We start from the raw sequence: 20889 nt of genomic DNA, 5'->3' as shown, positions 1-20889 counted from the left end.
TATATATACTGGCCCACACTAAGAAATATATACATTTCAGCTATTATTATTATTATTGCTTATACTTATTTGAATATGTGGTATTTCTATATATAACATATAAATATATATGCATTTCAATATATATTAGATATATATGCCTGTCCCACACTAAGAAATAAATTTCAATTATTATTGTTCATACTTATTTGAATGTGGCATGCATTTCTATCTCTAGAACTTTACTAATTCCCTTTTCTGTTTGAATACCTCACTCTCCAAAGGGAGCAGTGTTTTGAAATATCAATGACCAGGGCCATGGGGCCAGGGATTTAGCTCAGTGGTTCCACCACCTACCTCACAAGCGCAAGATCCCGAGTTCAATCCCTGGTACAAAAACAAAAACAAACACACACACAAAATACCAATGACCAGCACAGGGCAAATGTTACTGCAGGAAAAACTATTCTTATGCTTTTTTCCTTTTCCAGTACCAGGGATGGAACTCAGGTCCTTGCACTTGCCAGGTAGGTGTGGCACCATTGGGCTACATCTTCTCCCTCTCTTTATACTTGATAGACCTTATAAACACAAACCCTAATTTATCACAAAATTGAATTTCAGACTAGATTAGGTAGAAATAAAAGGGTGTATTTCATTCAAGAAAGAGTTTATGAAATGTGTTATTTAAAAAAAAAGCAAAGCCTGAAAATAGTGTATAAATGGACTCTGAATTTAGGGCAGTTGCTCTCCAAATTTGTCATATATTAGAATAACCTGGGAGCATTCATGAATGTAGCTGTGTGGACCCCACCTCAGATTTAGTTACATGTCAGGCATTGACTTTTTTTTTTAAAGCTTCATAAAGCAGTTCATACACATAATTTTAAAGTTCCACAGATGTTTCTCATGTACCCCTATATGTCTGACAAGCATTGGGCTAGTTGAGAAACTTTAAAGATGTTGTATATGTTTAACATATTTTTCTCAATTTTCTCCTAAAGCAACTTTTTGAAGAATACTCAGCAAGAGAACTAATTAACCTGTGTTTATGAGCGGTACTGTATCCTAAAATGAAAAAAGAAAGCAAACAATAAATAGAAAACCCCCCAAACACTTTGAGTTTGATTTAGGGATTAGAAAAATACATACAACCCCAAATAGCAGCGTATTTATCTAAACTTTGTTGATCTTCTATTAATGTCTCAAAACAGAATTATTTAATATATATTTAACTTTGTACAAGATTTACAACTTAACAATTTTACAATTCAAATAGTGAAGCATGTAAATGTGTGAAAAAGTTGGCATGTTATATAACACTTCAAAAATTTCAAAAAACTTTTTTTTCAAAAATATTTTACACCCATTTTCCAAAGTGCTATTGCTCACTAGCTCATTTTATCACAAGAGCACAGGTACCCAAATCTCTGGGACTGGAGTAACCGATGTACTGAGACAGCACTTATTACAGGACAGAGGCTGTTAAAAAGTTTGGGTCTTTAGAACCTTACAATAAAGCCCCTTTCACCCTCCAATCCTGAGACAACAAGTCCTGTAGTTCTCCCTCATCATCGCTGTCAGCATTCTCCTCTTCCTTTTTTTGCAGTTCTTTTATGGTCAGAACCTCTTTAAGCTTATTTTTTATTTCATCCTGGCGATTCCGCAGCTTTTCTACCCGACGGTAACACTCTATCTGCTCATCAATCTCCCCAATCTGGCGGTCCAACCGGCCCTCCTCATCCTCTTCAGCAACTATAGCTTCAGAAATAGTGCTGACCTGCCTCATGGCTTTTTGAAATTCGTCCCATTCTTTGTCCATCTGATCCTTTGGGGCATCAACCTTTCGTACCTTCGCATCTACCTCAGGGTCGTCAAAAAATCCTTCTGGTAATGCTTCCGCAGTGTTTTCTTTCCTTTCCACCACTTTTTCATGTATTTCTGCTTTCTCAATCGACCCTGAATGCGGAATTAAGGGAGCCTTGGGGGGGTTTGTATTAAAGGCATCGTTTGGCAGCACACTACTTGTTGCATCCCGCGAGGAGGAAAGTGAGTGTTCTTTGCTCAGTGCGTCTGGCAGCTGCTTGCTGCCGCCCCCCAGTTTTCCTTCTCCCTCCTCCTTCTCCTCCTCCTCCTCGTCTTCATAATCGGGGAGTAAAGCGAGTCCCGAAAGCTTATTGGGGGTGGTTCTAGCGGACTCTTTTTCCGTTTTATCAAAGTTAGTGGACAACGCGGATGTGGAAGGCTGTACCTGAAGCACCTTGGCTTTCTTGGCGTCAGGGTTCTCAGTATCTGGCGTTTTCCTCTTGGCCGACTGAAGCGCTGCGCTGGCAGATGAACCTGGGGTGGCTCCTTTTGCTCCTTTCAGCTCAGCCACTTTCTCTCGATGCTGCTTTCCCAGGACGTGAGTCTGCCACAGAAGCTCGCTCTTAACCGCGGTGTTACAAAGGGCACAACTCAGCTGCCCCAAACGGTTGTACTTAGCGAATGGAGATTCTATCTTCTTTCGGTTAGTGCTCAGACGCTGCTTCTCCTTCATCAACCGTCTCAATTCTTCCTGGTTGACCACTCTCTTCCCGGCCTGAGTCTGAGCCGAGGCGGAAGACGCCATCTTTGCGACCAGATCTGATGTGATTCTGACTTCAGTCCTGGCGAGGCGTGATGGCGTCACTTCCAGTCATTGCTCCGATTGGCCGAAGTTCGGGAGAGGGGCGTGGCTTCCTATTCCTCGTCGCTGTTGCGAAGTCTCGCTGCGTCCGCAACCGTCAGGTTATGGCTGCGATCAAGTCGGTGAACTCTAAGGCTGAGGTGGCGCGGGCCCAGGCGGCTTTGGCTGTCAACATATGCGCCGCCCGAGGGCTGCAGGATGTGTTGAGGACCAACCTGGGTCCTAAGGGCACCATGAAAATGTGAGGCAGTGGTTGGAGAGCCTGGCCTGTTTGGGGTATATTAAGTAGACTTTTCGTGAAGACAATGGAGCGTGTAGACGCACCTGTGGGCCTGTTTCCCTTCCTCGTTCCTGTTCCGAGGGCATTTCTAGCCTTGTGGGGGTAGTGGGGAGAAAAGACCACTTAGCTGCACACCACTCTCGCCATTCCCCTACTCATTAAAACTATATGCCCTTAGTCTGTACGTCCCACAGGTAGTGTTTTCCCCTCAACCTCCGTGTTGGATATCGAACCCTGGGGTCTTGCATATGTTAGGTACCTGCTCAATCACTGAGTTTCATCACCAGCCCCACTACAGATAAGTAGTGTTGTTTCTGCGTGGTAATGTGTTGTTGTGGAAAGGTCATGAGCTTTGGAGTCAGGCAGACATGGTCTCAAATCCAAGTTCCATAAGTAGTTGTGGAACTTTAAAATTAATCTCTAGTTGGTAAAGTGAGGCCTACAGTTTTGTTGTTTTAAAGCTGTGTTTCCTTGGTTCTCTGGCCTGTTTAATCTAGTGTCCTTCATCTTCCTACAGCTTCTAAAAGATTGTGATCCTTGATCTATACCAACCCAAACCTTGGCCAATGTATTTAGTAGGATTAAACACACACACACACACACACACACACACACACACCCCTAGCTCTTGAGTATTTAGGCAAGTTACTTGAATGCTTTATGTCTACAGCTCTTCACATTTATTCATTCTTTCACCCCATTTATTTAGCACTATTATTTTCTTTATACAAGAAGGAAAGTGACTGATGAAAGCTAAAGGATGTAAGAGGAGACTCTCTGATGTGAATGAGAAAACTAATATTAATGGTAAAAGAAGACACGCACTAGATACTGGAAAAAGCATGACAAAGATCTATCCTTGAGATCTGGTAGATGTGCTAATTGTATATAGATGCATAAGATTATACTGAAGAAAGGGACTACTTATTGATGGTAGAAAAAAAAGCCTCTCAAGTGACAGATGGTGTTTATCAATCTTGAAAAAGTATTGAGGGCCGTGTGTGTTGGTGCATGCCTGTAATCCCAGGACTTGGGAGGCTAAGACTTTGGAGGCTAAGGACTCTATGAGTTTATGCCAGCCTGGGCTACACAGTGAGTTCAAGGCCAGCCTGAACTACATAGTGAGACCTGTCTCAAAAAAAAAGAAGAAGAAGAAGAATGAGTTTATTAGTTGGAGAAAGGAGTAAGGGCCTCCTAGCTAATTTCTAATTTGTTTTGTTTTTATTTTTGAGAAACAGAATCTCGGTATGTGGCCCAGGCTGGTGTTAAACTTGTAGTGATCTTCAGCCTCCCAAGAGTGCTGGAATTTCAGGCATGTACCACCAAGCCCAGCCTCCTAGCTGATTTCAGGAATAAGAGCCCAATGATATAAATCCTATGGGGGGCTGTGAAGGGGAGAACTATATTGCACTAAAATAACCAAAAGCCTTGCTTGTGGGAAGGTGGTAGATGTGACAGGAAAGATAGGCATAGGTTAGAATGGTAAAGGTTAAGGACGTTATTATTAAATTAGTTTGCATTTTAACTTAAAAGTAATTAACATGAAATTATCATTTAAGGATTTTTACTCAGGGAACTGAGTCACATTGCATTTTTGTTTGTTTTGAAGACAGGATTTTGCTTGCTATTTAGTCCGGGCTGGCCTCCTGTCTTAGCCTCCTGAATGCTGTTGGGACTACTGATGTGCACCATCACGTCCAGCTTGCATTGCCTTTCAGAAAGAAAAACATATTGTGAGGGTAGATTCAAATTTGGAAATGTCTGGGATGCTGTTTTAGAGATGATGATGATGACAGTGGAAATGGAGCAAAGGGATTGAGATTCAGAGAAATTTAGATTTTTAGAACTGACAGAGCTTGGTAATTAAGTGTGAGCAATGAGGGAACTAAGTTGAGTGAATGATAACATTTGCCAAAAATAAAAGTTGGATATTCGCAAATACATGTTTTATATACTCAGCCTTCTTTGACCAATGTTCATAACTTACCATCTGCTCTTTAGGCCCATAAAAGCTACATTTGTAATGAAATCACTAAAAGTCTATTGGGGAGAAGTGATTCTGTGAACTTCAAGTAGTGATAATTACCATGGTTATCTTCCCATAGTGTGATGGACATTTTCCAAGTCCAGTTTCCTGTTTTGTGCCACTTGCCATATAAAGTTAATAATGTCGCTGTTCTCTGAACAGGCTTGTTTCTGGTGCTGGTGACATCAAACTCACCAAAGATGGCAATGTGCTGCTACATGAGATGGTGAGCTGATGCTGCTAACTTTAATGAACCTTAGTAAGCCCTAGTTAAGAACATGGCATAATTTGTATATCGTTAAATCAAGGCTGTCAGTTAATTACTGCAGTCTTGTGATAGGCTTCTTTGATTAAACCTCAATAAAAATGATTTTGGGCTATTTTCAAATGTTTGTTTAGTCCAAGTAATAGCTTAATTAATAATGTCTTTTAAAGACACTGCATTATATTCTTTGTAATCATGGAAAAATAAAAAATTGCAATTTTCATAGATGTATTCATCTTTGAGATTGAAAGATTTAATCTTCTTCTGGAAATGTCATTGCCTTCTGAAGCAAAGACTTATGAAATGTTCAAACCTCATTAGTTTTCAATTTTTAAATTTTGGGCTTGACATTTATTAAGTACTGATAACGTAAAACTTGTAAACCTGTAGAGTGAAGCTTATTTTATTTCTAATTTTACTATTGACCCTTAGGTTATCATGTTTTGTTTGGCCTTTTAGAAATCTCATTCCTCTCTCTCTTTAAATCTGTTGTTTACTTTTTCAGCAAATTCAACATCCAACAGCTTCCTTGATAGCAAAAGTAGCAACTGCCCAGGATGACATTACAGGCGATGGTACTACTTCAAATGTTTTACTTATTGGAGAGTTACTAAAACAAGCTGATCTTTACATTTCGGAGGTATTAAAATTTCACAGAATTCACATATTGTGAATTTAAAAAACAAAATGGTTTAATGTTAGAGGGTACAGGTTAGTTTTAATCAAGATATTCTTGGAGAATTATAAATGGAAGTAATAATGAATTCTTTTTTCCAAAATAATACCTTTTATTGGAATCACATACTTCTTTTAAAAATTAAGCATTTAAGGTAAAAATTACCCACATACCATGAATAATGGATTAAGAAAATGCCATTGATAAAGTTGAAACTTTTATACTTTTGAAAAATAACTGGAAAATTATTGAATATTTTGCACATTGATAATTTACCTACCTTTTCAGTTTTATTTTCATTTATAAATCACCTAGACAGAGTCCTCCATTCACCAGACTCTAAAATCATCATGCACTTTAATACCTTTGTGTTTTGTTCAATCTATATTATTTTTTTGGCATTGCTTATGCATTTTCTATAATTACTTGAAATTTTCTTCTTATTCAGGGTCTACTTCAGCAAAGCATAACCTGGACAATGTACTAAAATATTATTTCTTTGTGTTTCATTTAGTATTGGGATTTGTCTGTTAATTCAGTACCTACAATTTATCTCGGTTAGAGTGCTTTGGGTTGTAAGTATTTGAAACTTGACTGAAACACACTTAAACAATAAGGGAATTATTACCACCCACAATAGAACATTAGGCAAGATCCAAGGTTGATTGATTAAAAAGTTCAATGAGTTATAAAGTACCCAGGTTCCTTCTGTCTCTTAGCTCTGAATACTTGAAATATTGTTTCATCCTAAGGTTTTTTTCCATCTTGAATGTTAAGGCTGTCAGAGGAAATCAGTGCTACTTGCTTCCTTTGATAATACTCAACAGCGGAAGGCAAGAGAAAACCATTCACCCAACTGTGGAACATAAATCCTTTTTTCTAGTGTGGTTGCCCATCCTTGTGTCTTGTGCTCATCCTAAACAAATAACAGTTTTTAGGAAAATTGACATAGATTAATGACAGTTCACTCCTTTAGTAGGGGATTGGTTAGTTTTCTCTGAAAACAGGTGGATGAAGGACACTCAGACAAACTTAGGGTTAGGTTAGGAAGAGAGGAGTTTGGGAACAGTGAAGTACTGACAGGAATGATATAATGTGTGTGAATGGAGGATGATAGAAATCCTGAGGAGGGACAGATATCTTAATTCGGTCTGAGGCAGTTAGAAGCACTTACTAGAGGAAGTAAGGCTTGAGCTAAATCTTCAGGGTGGAGAAAGCCAGATCAAAGAGTGAAGGATGAAGATAATGGCATTCCAGGTAGCAGGAACAACAGGATATTCTTTGTAATATAAGCAGTTTGGTGTCACTAGAGTTTAAAGTGATGTGGACAGTAGCGGAGAAGAGGTTAGAGAAACAGATGGGAGACAGATCACAGAGAGTGTGTAGCCAAGAAACTACACTTTATCCTGTGGTGAACAGAAGAAAGATAGCAACACATTAATGATGGATGTTGTCAGATTGGCGTTTTAAATATTTGGGTCCATTTTGTTTTTGAGATAGGGTCTTGCTGTGCAGTTTGGGCTGGGCTTGAACTCTAATGTAGGCCAGGCTGTCCTTGAATTTGTGGCAATCCTCTTGCTGTGGCCTCCTGAGTGCTGGGATTACAGGGTGTGTGCCACTATGCCTGGTTTGGGGGACAATTTTAAAGAACTAGAGGTCCTTTTAGTAGTTCATAGGAACAATTTTAAGGTCCTAGGTCAGGGAAACTTTTGAAAGTGGTAATAGCATGGGCGATGGAGTCATATTTTTTGTTTAAACTCTGCCTCCACTTTTTAACTGACTTGCTGATCTAAGGCAAATTATACTATCCCTTTACATTTTGGTCTCCATGCATGAAGTAGGAATAACAACATTCACTTTATAATGTTGAGAAAATTAAATTAAATAATTCATGTAAAGCCCTATTCTAGAATAGTGCCTAGCACAAATGCTCAGTTAATGCCAACTTTTCAGTATCATTTTAGGTGTGTTATAAAGGAATGGAAGGAATTAATTGGTGCCTGTGCTAGCTTTCACAAAGTTTGTGTATTTTGCACAATAACACTATTTATACAAATTTGTTTTGCAGAATTTTAGGTCTGTGGCGAATTTGTAAATTATTACAAAGAATTATCATATACTTTTAATCCAAATTTCCTGTTATTTTCTACCGCCTGCCTTTCTCTCTTGATATATACATAATATATATTATATATTAGTGTACCTATCTTTTTCTGAATGGTATGAAAGTAAGTGACAGAAATGATCTAAATATTTTGTATATTTTTAGATTTTTTTCCTTTTTTTTTGGTACCAGGGATCAAACTTGGGACCTGGAGCTTGCAAAGCAGGCAGCAGAACCACTGAGCTAAATCCCAAGCCCTAGTATATTTTTAAAATCAACGAATTCTCTTATGTAACCATATTCTTATATAAGTACATAAATAGAAACTTAATATTAATACCAACATTCATATAATACTCTTATCTGATTTGCAGGTTTTAGTCAAATGTTACCACTTGTTCCAATAGTATTTTTTTTTCTCTTTTTTTTCCCATACTGGGGATTGGACCCAAGTTCTCATACAGATATCAGCATTTTTAATTTTTTTTAAGGCAAGTTTTCATTAGGTTGCCCAGGCTGAGCTTGGTTTTGAAATCCTCTTGCCTCAGCCTCCTGAGTAGCTGGCATTATAGATGTACATCACTATATCCAGCTGATAGTATCCTTTACAGAATAGAAAATCGAGGATCATGATTTGCATTGAGTTATCATGTTCCTTTAGTCTCCTCTAAGCTGACTTAGTTCCTAAACTTCCTTATGCTTCATGTCATTGCTACTTTTAAGGAGTATAGGCCAATTATTTTGTAGAAAGGCCCTTAATTGTCTTGGTCTCTTTCGTCACAATTAGAATCATGTTCTTGATTTTTGGCAGAAGCACCACAGAAGTATTGTTCTGTTCTTTTGAAGGTATCCTTCCAGGGGCTGTATTATTATTGTGGTATTAACTTTGATCACTGCTTGAAGGTGGTGTCTGTCTACCACATTTCTCTAAATCAATGCTGGTTCTTGCCCCCTGCACTAAAAGGTATCTTTGGTGTCCATTCAGGACACCACATGACTACATAGTTGTAATTTTTAGAGACAAAGACTTGTAGATTTTTTGGTGCCAGACCTGCAACTTTTCTATTTAATTATTTCAGATAAGAAGCTCTGAGGGCTGGGGATTTAGCTCAGTGGTTTTGCTGCCTGCCTCGCAAGCACAATGGACCTGAATTTTCGATACCCAGTACCAAAAAAAGAAGCACTGAAAAACAACTTTTATAAATTATATGTATGCACTCACATTTAGCAACATTAATGTGAATAACATTATGTTTTTTTGGACATATAGGGTATGCAACTCAGTGCAAGGCCCTGGATTTAATTCTAGTACTGGAAAAGACAAACAAACAGTCAAACAAAACAGAGGACACTATTGGGTTAAGTGTAAAATTTGAATAAAATTTGCAGATTTGATAATGTTACTGTATGAATGCGTCAATGTTAGTATTAATTACACTGTGGTTTTACAAGAAGATTCCTTGATTTTAAAATAGGAGAAGATAATTACCTTTACTTTGGATGATTTGCTTTACAATTTATAATTTTACATTGATGTAATAGGGCCTACACCCTAGAATAATAGCTGAAGGATTTGAAGCTGCAAAGACAAAAGCACTTGAGATTTTGGAGGGAGTTAAAGTGAAAAAGGAGATGAAAAGAGAAATCCTCTTGGATGTGGCTAGAACATCTCTGCGAACGAAAGTTCATGCTGATCTGGCAGATGTGTTAATAGAGGTATGTGATTAAACTTTTGTATATCCAGAATGAGTACATCTAACACATGATGATATTTTTATTTTTCCTATAAGGTAGCCTGTAGTATTGCATGTGATTCTTTTGAATGGAAAAACAAAAGAATGAAAAAAACAAAATCAAAAACAAAAGAAGACATTTATAGGTTTATTTTTTAGGTGAAGGTCTGATTGGTTAGAACATTATAATTCAAAAGTGACTTTTTTTTTGTTTGCTTTGTTTTGAGACAGGGTCTCACTATGTAGCTGAGACTGACCTGGAGCTTATTATGTAGCCCAGGCTGGTCTTGAACTCAGAGTGATCCTCCTGCCTCAGCCTCCCAAGTGCTGGGATTACAAGCATGCGCCACCATGCCCAGCTAAAAGTGTCACGTTAACTCTTTTAACTCTTAGTGACTTCAAAGTTCAGAGAGGCTTCGCTGCCTGTGGACTGTCACCTGTGAACTGTCCCTTGTGGAAGCTCTTGGGTATTGTATCATCTAACCCTAGCAGTCTGTGTTTTGTTAGATGAGGTAACATGTGAGGAAGTTGATTGGTGATGTGCCATATAGTTTAGGTTACCAGTTTAATGAAGCATAATTGACTTGACATTATAGTTTCACATTTAGGAAATGTATATTTGTTTTGTTTACTGCTAAAGGTAGAATAGATGTACTAAAAAGACAAGATTGGATGGGTATTTTAAGAAAATTTTTATCAGGTTATTATCATTTGGTGATGTCATTATTATTCCTCAGCTTTGCAGTTTCTGAAACTTGAATATATTGGTTTATCAGGGATGATGAATTCATAGCAAACAAGCGCATAAAACATTTACCTGCAAAGCAGAATGTTTTTCATTTATTTGATTAAAAAATGCAAATGCCAAATGGACTGGAACATCTGAGTTGTTTCTGCTCAGTTCTCCTTACCAATAGGAGAACCTTCCCGGGAAATCAGATTTATATCAATTTCTTGCTGAGCAGAGTCAGAAGAAAGGCTTGCTGTGTTTTCTGCTGTTGAAGTACTCAGGTGGCCCAGGATCTTCATGCTGCTTGATTAGGGCAGCCATTTTCTTCTGGAAGGTTAAGAACACTGGCACTCTCATTACTCACTGGCCTTTGTCTTATTCCCTACTCAGCTCCACTATTAATAATGTTACCTCAGGTAAACTTTTCTAAGTTACAGTGTTTTTTTTTTTTGTTGGTTTTTTTTTTTTTTTTTGCTTTATTTGTATTTTAGGGTGGTTATACTTTAGCTTTTAATTTCTGTGATCAGTTATTTTTGTATTCTTTTTTGAGCTAAGCAGCAAGATGTGAGTGCTCTGCTTCCTAAATTGCATATCCCTAGAGATACACGGCAGAATAAAGGGAACATGTCTTTCTGGAGTATCAATTTTACTTTACGGTTTTTGGGGAAAGGATCATTTTCACAGTAAAACAAACATGCATATGTTGTGGCACAACATGGAAGCTTTCCATGATAAAATATGAGATTTAATCATTAAATGTCTTATAACCAGCAGATCTGAGCTCTTCTCTTAGATTAATTTCCTTTCTTTCCATTGATTAAGGTGCTCTTTCATGGAAAAGTTTGGGTAGTATTGATGTGACAGAAAGAACAATGACTTGGCAGTTAGAGACTGAATTTCTAGTCCTTACTCTGCAATTCTAGTCCTTGCTCTGCTACTGTTAGATCTGATTTTAAAATCATAACTAATTTCCCAAGGTCTTATTTCAGTTTTGTTATCCTTCAAATAATGGGTTTGGATCTGATAATTCTGAAGTTACACTCTAAAGTATTCACTGGTTATTTTTTTTATTAGTTTCCATAGTAAAGTGGCATTTGTTGGCTTTTCCTCATGATTTGAAGACTCAAGCCCTTTACCTGTTTAATCTTGTGATGATTATTTGGACCACCTAATTTACTATTCTTATTTATTTCTTTTTGAGGCTGTGGTGGATTCTGTTTTGGCTGTTAGAAGACCAGCTTATCCTATTGATCTCTTCATGGTGGAAATCATAGAGATGAAGCATAAATCAGAAACAGATACAAGGTAAATTGCACAAATTTTGACAATACATAGATTCTAGAATATTTGGTTTTCTTTACTTGCTCTTTCAATACTTTCTTTTTTCTTTTTATTGAGCTTATTGGTACATTTTAGGTGTACAGTACAGTTACATTCATTATTGGGATCTTGTACCTTTACATGACAGGTCTTGGTTCTCATTTTTTCCCTTGTCCCTGCCCTCCCTTCACCCCTCCTCTACTCCCCATTTACAAACATTTTATTTCCATTTTTTCATTTTCTCATATTTTTTCTTTTCCCTTATTCCCCTTCCCCTACCCTTCCCGCTTTCCCTACCTTTAGCCCTTTTGTTACTATTTCACATTGTTAATTATCTCATTAGAATCTTGTGTACTATTATAGTTTTTCACACCAGAGAAACTATTCAGTATTTATACATGTGTGACTTATTTATTTCACTTAGGAGTATATCCTCAAAATGTATCCATTTTCCTATGAATGACTCTAATTTCTCATTCTTTATGGCTGAGTAGTATTCCATTTTATAGAAAAACCACATCTTCTTTATCCAGTTTCCAACTGATGGACAAATGGCCTGTTTCCAAGTTTTAGCTATTGCAAACAGTGCGGCTATTCCTTCAATACTTTCATTAGTTATTTTTATTCATCTATTCATTCAACATATGTTAATGGTATTGGAATAAGTAAACAAAAGAGTTTCTTTTCCCACAAAGCTTACATTCCTAATTGGACTGGATAATAAGATGTAATCATGTGTGTGATTTTATACTCTTTGGGGAAGGCCAGTCTGATAAGAAACAAAACTACAAAGCTAAGAAATAAGGCATATATCCATGTGTATGTCTGGAAGAAGAGGTTCTAAGCAGAGAGAAGAGTTGGAAAGGTTCTGAGGCAGAAGTGTGGTCTGGGTGTTCCACTGTGTTCACCTGAAGCACAGGAAAAAGTAGTAGGAGATGAGGTCACAGGAGTGAGAGAGACCAATGTATGTATCTTGTTGATTGGGATTTAACTCGTTTTAAACTTTCTGTTACAGAAGATCCTAAATATGCAGAAATATAAAGAGAATAAAGTAGGGAATGCCCATATAAGGGTCACTTATCTTCTTCAAGAAAAAATTATTTTGTATGGGGGATTGAACTCCAGACCTTGCACTTGCAAGGCAGGTGGCAGAACTACTGAGCTAAATCCCCTGACAGCTTTCTGCATTTGAGATACATTATTTAAGCCTTTACATTTTTCCTCAGGGCTGGGGATTTAGCTCAGTAGTTCTGCCACCTGCCTCACAAACGCAAGGACCTGAGCTCGATCCCCAGTACCAAAAACGAGAAAAAAATAAATAAATTTTTCCTCAGAATATTTCTTAGTTGCATCTCTCAAATTTGGATATGTAGTTTTATCATCTTTATTCCATTTAAAATATTTTCTAATTTCCAGTAGAAGTGTATTTCTTAATTTGAAACTGTATGGGAAAATTATAGTTATTTTATTGATTTCTTGTTTGATTATAGTTCTATCAATTACTGAAACACATACATTAATATCTTTCAATACCATTGTGGATTTACTTATACTTATTAGTTTTGACCATCATATATATATATTTGTGTGTGTGTGTGTATGTGTACTGGGCATCGAACTTGGTACCATGTGATTGCAAGGCAGGTGGAGGCACCACTGCGTTAAATGCCTGGCCCTCTTTATATATTTTGAGACTGCCTAGGCAAGGGATATGGCTCAGTAGGAAAATACTTATATAGCATGTTCAAAGCCCTGGGTATCAGGTGAATATAGTTTTTAAAGCATTTTATTTTCCTGGTGCATTAAACTTCTGTACTAATATGAAAGGACTATCTTTTCTCTACTAATGTCTTAAATGTGTAATTTATGTAATATCGATATGGCACTTACCTGTCATATTTTTGTTTATATTTTACTCTCAGTATTTCTCTCATTATATTTTAGGGCTTTTTTGTAGTGCATATAGGAAAGATTTTAGTATATTAAATTGTATAATTAACCCATTGTATTTAATACAGTTTTGGATATGGCTGATTTTAAACTTACATCAATTTTTTTACTTAATATTTATTTTGACTTGTTTCTTTTTTCTTTCTTTCTTTTTTTTTGAGACAAGCCTCACTGTGTAGCCCAGGTTAACCTTGAACTCATTGTGCAGCCTAGGCTGGCCTTGAACTCAAGGCAGACTTCCCATCTCAACCTCCTGAGTGCTGGAATTATAGGTGTGTGCTACCACACCAGGATCTGTTTCTTTTTTTAATCTTCAATTTATTAAGTATTTTTACTCCATGTTTCCTCTTTAGTAGTTTGCAAGTTCCATACTTCTGTTGTTTTTATGTTTGATCTAGAAATCACACCACACATACTTAATATATAGACATATAAACTTAATCAATACCTTTAATCTCCTTTTTGATAGTAGCTGTCTCTGCTGAACCCTGTTATTGTTACTATTTTTTAAAATCTCAATGCGATTTTCATATTACATGCAACGCTCATAAAAGTTTATGCTTTTATTTCCAGCTTGATTTGCTGTATAGCTTTTATATCTCAGCCTCCCATGTGGGTTTACAGAAGTCCCTTCTTATCCAGGGGGAATATGTTTCCATGTTCCCAGTGGATGCCTGAAATTGCAGATAGTGCCGACACATATATAAAGTTCTCTTTGTATCCATAGAACATTGGTTTTAAGGTGCCCCTGGGGATACCTAAATCTGTGGGTGCTCAGTCCCTTATATATAAATGACATAGTGTTTGCATATAAACTATAAATTTATTTATTTATTTATTTTGGTACCGGAGATTGAACTTGGGACCTTGTGCTTGCAAGGCAGGCAGTGGCACCACTGAGCTAAAGCCCCCCTGCCCTGAATATATATTTTAAATCATCTGTAGGTTACTTATAATACCTATCCCATGTAAAGATTATGTAAAATGATTGTAGTACTAATAATAAGAAAAGCAGTTTATATATAATTAGTGCAGATGTATTTTTTTTCCAGAATATTTTCAATTCACAGTTGGTTAAGTCCATGGATACAGAACCTGCAGATATGGACAGCCAGTTGTATTATTTGTTCCTATATGTGCATGCCTATGATATGCTTTAACTTATAAATTAGGCACAATAAGAGATTAGTAACAATAAAATAATAAAATAGAACAATTAAAATAATATACTACAGTAAAATCTATGTGAATGGTAAATGTTGTCTGTCTCAAAATACCCTACTGTATTTCCTCTTTTTTTTTTTTTTCTTGGTATCAGGGAATGAACTCAGAACTTAGTGCTTGCGAGGCGGGCAGGTGCCACTGAGCTAAATCCCAGGCTGTTTCCTCCTCTTGTGATAATGTGATCGGATACAAGGCTTGCATGATGAGATGAAGTGAGGTAAATGAGGTAGTGTGCATTAGGCCCCTGTTTATCTTCTGATAGTCAGGAGGAGGATTTGCTTCAGGTAATTCTGGGCCATGGATAATGCTGATGTTTATGGATCCTTGATTGTTTCCTGGGAGATGCTTTTTGGAAGAACATTGCAATCAGAAGTTGTTGTCTCTTGTTTTTTCTTTTTTGGGGGGGGGTGAGGGGGGTGAGGCAGGTACCAGGGATTGAACTCAGGACCTTGCTCTTGCAAGACAGGTGGCGGCACCACTGAGCTAAATCCCCAGCCCAGAAGTTGTTGTCTCTTTTTATCTCATCAAATTGTTGCTGGAGAAGTTAATGCTTCAGAAATGCTTTTACAATTTGAAACATTTTGGCAAATTTTGGTAATGTTTTCATTGCTGGTTCTGCTCAATTTCTTTTCCTCCTCTTTCTCCCCTTCACCTTCTCCTTTCCCTCCCTCTCCCGCTCCTGTCCTTGTCCCTCCTCCTCCTTCTTCTTCTTCTCTGCCTCCTCTTCTTCTGTCCTTTCTTCCTTCCCTCCTTCCCTTTCTCCCTCTCTTCTTTCCTTTCTCCTTTCCTTCTTTCCTTCCTGTTTTGAAATAGGATCTCATTATTTCCCAGGCTGGCCTTGAACTTGTAGTCCTCCTGCCTCAGCCGCCTGGATATCTGGGAATACAGCTGTGTGCTACCACACCTGACTCAGTTTCTTTTTTTCTTATTTTTTTAATTAAAATTTTTTATTACAGTAAAAGACACATTCCCATTGAACCCGCTCAAAGCCTCCCCCCCACTTTAAATACACTTTCTTCTTTTTCACCTTCCTCTTCATCTGTAAATGACTCAACAGGTTCTTCCAATTCCTCACTTGTTAATAGTACCTGGCAACTGACAGTGGTAACTGAGACCATGGATAGTTGAAACCCAGCGAAAACAAAACTTTGGACAAGTGAAGGAGCACTGTACTTCCCTTCTGCTAAAAGTTCATCCTTTAAACTTTTTTGGAGAAAGTTAACTAGAGGCTTACTTTCAAGTTTTGCTTGTCTGGAAATGTCTTTATTTCATCTTCATTTTTTTCCCATCTTCATTCTTTGGTACTTTCGTTGTGTGCTGAACTAGGCTGGCAGTTACAGATCTGACTTAGGGTTTGACATTTTGATGGTGTGGAAGTAATGCGCAGCCAGTAGAAACTGGACTTTGAATTTTGAACTTTTTCTGTAATACATAGCATGTTCTGTGTGGTAGTGACAGTGGGCGTGAGCCATAGCACCCAGTCCATCATGCAGATGTGGGTGTAAACAACTGAAACCTCTATGGTGTGGCTAAACTATGCTCTTGAAAGGTTTGTATTGAGAATTAAATCCAAAAGCTCTCCCATTAAGGACATCTCTAGACCTTTTTACTTTTTATTTTGAGACAGTGTCTTGCTATCCTCCTGCTTCAGCCTTCTGAGTAGCTGGGATTACAAGCATGCACCACTGCCTGGTTAAATGTATTTTAGACTTATGATATATTGAATTTATGTTAGGTTTGTCTAGATGTAGCCCCATTGTAAGTCAAGGAACATTTTCTTTGAGCTGATTAAAGATATTGTTCTACTGTCTTCAAGCTTCCACGATTGGTCTTCAGAAATGAACTGTTCTTTAAAAGAAATCCTTGTTTATTTACTTAGGTGACTTAAAGATATTTCTCTTTTTTTTTTTTTTTTTTTATTTTTTTAGACAGGGTCTCACTATGTAGTTGAGACTGACCTGGAACTCACTGTAGCCCAGGCTGGTCTCGAACTCACAGCGATCCTCCTGCCTCAGCCTCCCGAGTGCTGGGGTTACAGGCATGAGTCACCAGGCCCGGCTAAGATATTTCTCTTTGTCTTTGCTTTTTTTTCTATGCTTTCACTATGATGTGTGTCGGTATGGGCATCTTTTTATTTATTCTGCTTGATTTCAGGCTTTTTGAGTCTACACATTGATGTATTTGATTCCAGAAAATTCCCATCCATTATCTCCTGAAACATTTATTCTGTTCTGTTCCAGCTTCTCCTTTTCCAATTAAATGTATGTGTGATATTTTTACTCTGTCTTTCATGAGCTTTATACCTGTTGTTTTTTGTGTGTTACATTCTGGATAATTTCTAGTGATTAATTTGTTGCTCGATAATTGTTAAACAATATCTAATCTTTAAAATCAGTCTCTTGATTAGAAAAACTTTTAAATGAAATATAATACACTGAAAAGTAACACAATGAAAGTGCACGCATCATAACAACATAGATTGATGAATTTTAAAATGCATCTGTTTAATCAGTACTCATAAAAGAAACAGTACTCAGGGCCAGGGATAGCTCAGCGGCAACAGTGCCTGCCTGGCAAGTGCAAGGTCCTGGGTTCAATCCCCAGTATGAAAAAAAAAAAGAAAAGAAAAAAGAAGCAATACTTGCAAGTACCTTAAGAATCCCTTATATGCTCCCTCTAGCCATTATTTCTTCTAGGGGAACCTGAATTTCTATACCAAGATTAATATTGCAGTTTTGTACCTGTATAAATGGAATCATAAAGTAGGTACTCTTGTGTTTGATTTTTTTATTCAGTATTATTTGTGAGGCTCTTCCATATTGCTGCATGTTTTAGTAAATCATTTATTTTCATTGTTGTTTAGTTTTTTCTTATATTAATATTGTACAGTTTATTAATTCTGCTACTGATGGGCATTTAGGTAGTTTTGGCCTTTATAAATACTGCCTCTATAAACATTGTAATATCTTTTTGGTAGACATTTAGATGCATGTCTGTTCTCTCGGATTTTTAGCTGCTGTGTGTGTTATGTGTGAATGGCTTTGCTTACTTGTAGAAATTCTATTTGGTTCTACCTTAAATCTGCCACATCACTTTTTATCATTTTCTATTCCCTGCAGATCTTTCCAAACTCACCTTAAAATTTTTTTCTGTAAGTTTAGAGTTCATATTTGATAAGTGTAATACCTATTGTTTTGGTTTATTTTTGGTGTTGTTTTCTTCTAGTTCTCACTCATTATTCTTTGTTTCCATATGTACCATTCATTGTGTTAAAAAAGTATTTGTAAAAATAATTTGGACCTAGGATGAAGGTGCCTTTCTGCAAAGAGGATTTGTATTTGCTGCTACAGGGAGCCCAGGGACTACTTTAAATGTACAGTTTGAGGTTTTTTTTTTGGCATATTCATTTGATGTGAATTCTTAATGCAAGCTATGTAAAGGATGATTATTTCTAGTTCATCCTTCTGGGTAACCCTGAATATGTACCCCTTTGGGGCTTATGCTTAATGTGAAGAGGGCCTCCTATTAGACTTACTGCTTTGGACCAGCCCTGAGCTTTTAATTTTGTTTCCTTATTGTCTCCTTCTTAAGTTCAGATTTGTCTGGCTTGTCAAATGACTTTAAGATAAAAGTACCTGTAGTTCTCTACTTACCTTGAAGTTTCTATTTTTAGTTTTGGTTTGATAATTCTTTTGTTGTTGTTGTTTGTTTCTTTGTTTGGTTTTGGTACCAGGGATGTAACTTAGGACCCTGTGCTTGTGAGGCAGGCAGTGGCACCACTGAGCTAAATCCCTGGCCCCAGTTGTTTTGTTTGTTTTTGTTTTTAACGTTTTGAAACATTTATTGTTGATTCATTAGTGTGATCACAGCACAAGATTCGTGATTAAGCATGTTCAACTGTCCAGCCAGTGGTATTTTTTAAGCTTGATATGGTAATGTAACCTTGACCTGATAAAGAATGTATCATTTTGACTTCTGGGCAAGAAATATGCTGCATCTCATGTTCAATTCCTTATAGTTCCAGCTTGGTCCTCTTCCAGTGTCTCCTCTTGGAGGTGAACCTGATTTTATTACCAGTCTTCATCTGAATCCATTGAGAAATGGGATGATTCTGCTTCTGCTTCTTGGCCAGGAATCACTCGGTTCTGAAAGTCTTGGGAGAAGACATGGTTAAGTTTGGAGGCAAGTGCACACATGCGATGATGGACAGGGTTTTGAGACAGGGTTTTGCTATGTAGTCTAGGCTGACCTTGAACTCCCTATGTAGCCCAAAATGGCCTCGAACTCTTGGTAATCTTCCTGCCTCAGCCTCCCCTAATACTGGGACTACAGGCGTGTGATGTTTTGGTCTGTTTTTGTTTTTGTTTTGTTTTGGTACTGGGGATTGTTTTGGCCTATAACTCCTCATTTTTATGTATTTTTGGTGACAGGGTTGGTGCAAATTAACTCATCAGTACTGAGGATAACATGTTCTTGATTTGTATTTCAGAAGACAGTCTGTGATTGTTGTATGGAGAATACTGTCAAGTAAGAGACAAAGGGAAGAAATAGGAGATCAGGAATCTGTTATTGTTCAAGTGAAAAGTAAAAATGGTTTAGATCAAGGTAACATAGAAGGGAAAGGCAGTAGGATTTGTTGATGACTGGACATGGAACAGGACAGAAATAGTACTCAAGAATGTCTTGGTTGTTTTTGTGACCAGCAGCAAAAGTGGGGTTCTGTTAGTTGGGATGGAGAAAACTAAGAGGAGAAAGTTTAGGGAAATAAATCAAGAATTTAAGTTGGGGGATGTATGTTTAAGATGCCTACCAGGCATCCTGGGGAGATACTACTGAGTAGGAAATTGGCAAGATGTGTGTAGAGTTCAGAATAGAGGTCTGGACAGGAAATACATACTTGCAAGTTATCAGGAATACTGATGAGGCTGGGAATTTAGCTCAGTGGTTCCACCACCTGCCTTGCAAGCTCAAGGACCTGAGTTCAACACCCATGACCAAATAAAAAAGAATACTGATGATTTAAAGATACAAAAATGAATGAATTCAACAGTGATAGAAATAGAGAAGAGAGTAAACTTAAAGTCTGAGCCTTGGGACATCCAAGGTTTAGAGTTTGAAAAGATGAAGGTTCATCAGAGGAGGCTGGGAAGGTGTGGTCAGTGAGGTGGGAAGCCCAAGAATAGTGCCCTAGAAGCCAAGAGCAGGTGTGTCAAGAAGGAGCGAATAATCAGCTGTGTCATATGCTGCTGAAAGTTTAAGTACATTGTTGTGAACTGAAAATTGATTATTATATTTGGAAAACAGTTATTTAGAGAAGTAAATTTGATGAGAGCTCATTCAAAGAGGTGGATAAGGAAGTGGAAAAGCAAATATAGACAACCCTGAGCTTAGCTATAAAAGGGGAACAGAGAAATGAAGATAAGGAAGGAAGTGGAAAAGCAAATATAGACAACCCTGAGCTTAGCTATAAAAGGGGAACAGAGAAATGTGGTAACCATGTTCTGCTAGAAAGGAATATGGGAGTGATGTTAATCAAGAAGAATTTTTTAAAAGATGGGAATTATCATAGCAAATTTGTTTCCTGATGAAGATGTCCCTCTGGGAGAGAAGAATTAATATGGGCAACAGTGCAGGAACAGAAAGGGAAAATGAAATTTGATATACAGGCAGAAGAGTTAATCATATACAGGAGCACAGATATTTCACACATAGTAGTAGGTTCAAGTTTATGCGTCCTGGGATTGGTAGAGGCAGTGATGCTACAATGCTTTTATTCTATAAAAAGCAAGGTTGCTGGGCGTGTTGGCGCATGCCTGTAATCCCAGCACTTGGGAGGCTGAGACAGGAGGATTGATGTGAGTGTGAGACCAGCCTGGGCTCCATAGTGAGTTCCAGGTCAGTCTCAACTACATAGTGAGACCCTGTCTCAAAAAA

General features: G+C 37.5%; 2 protein-coding genes and 1 pseudogene across 6 annotated transcripts in view; 1 reads left to right on the top strand and 2 right to left on the bottom strand.

The window, feature by feature from the left end:
- Positions 1-1184: 1184 nt before the first annotated feature.
- On the bottom strand, positions 1185-2614 carry Znf830 (zinc finger protein 830). Its single transcript, XM_010641376.3, has one exon. It carries the CDS (start codon positions 2588-2590, stop codon positions 1490-1492), a length of 1101 nt encoding a protein of 366 aa, XP_010639678.1. The 5' UTR covers positions 2591-2614; the 3' UTR covers positions 1185-1489.
- Positions 2615-2704: 90 nt separating this feature from the next.
- The window catches only part of Cct6b (chaperonin containing TCP1 subunit 6B), a 58105-nt gene continuing 39920 nt past the window's right edge, over positions 2705-20889 (top strand). For all 5 annotated transcript variants that reach the window (XM_010641371.3, XM_010641373.2, XM_010641374.2 and 2 more), the window contains exons 1-5: positions 2705-2888; positions 5116-5179; positions 5724-5858; positions 9541-9714; positions 11663-11766. In XM_010641371.3, coding sequence (XP_010639673.1) covers positions 2752-2888; positions 5116-5179; positions 5724-5858; positions 9541-9714; positions 11663-11766 — 614 coding nt within the window. In that variant the 5' untranslated portion in view covers positions 2705-2751. The remainder of the gene's footprint in view (positions 2889-5115; positions 5180-5723; positions 5859-9540; positions 9715-11662; positions 11767-20889) is intronic.
- On the bottom strand, positions 18968-19123 carry LOC104874369 (annotated as a pseudogene).

The sequence above is a fragment of the Fukomys damarensis genome, unplaced genomic scaffold (assembly GCF_012274545.1).
Source record: "Fukomys damarensis isolate Sample0158 unplaced genomic scaffold, DMR_v1.0_HiC HiC_scaffold_13, whole genome shotgun sequence".
Taxonomy (NCBI): Eukaryota; Metazoa; Chordata; class Mammalia; order Rodentia; family Bathyergidae; genus Fukomys; species Fukomys damarensis.
This window is presented reverse-complemented; position numbering and strand designations above follow the sequence as displayed.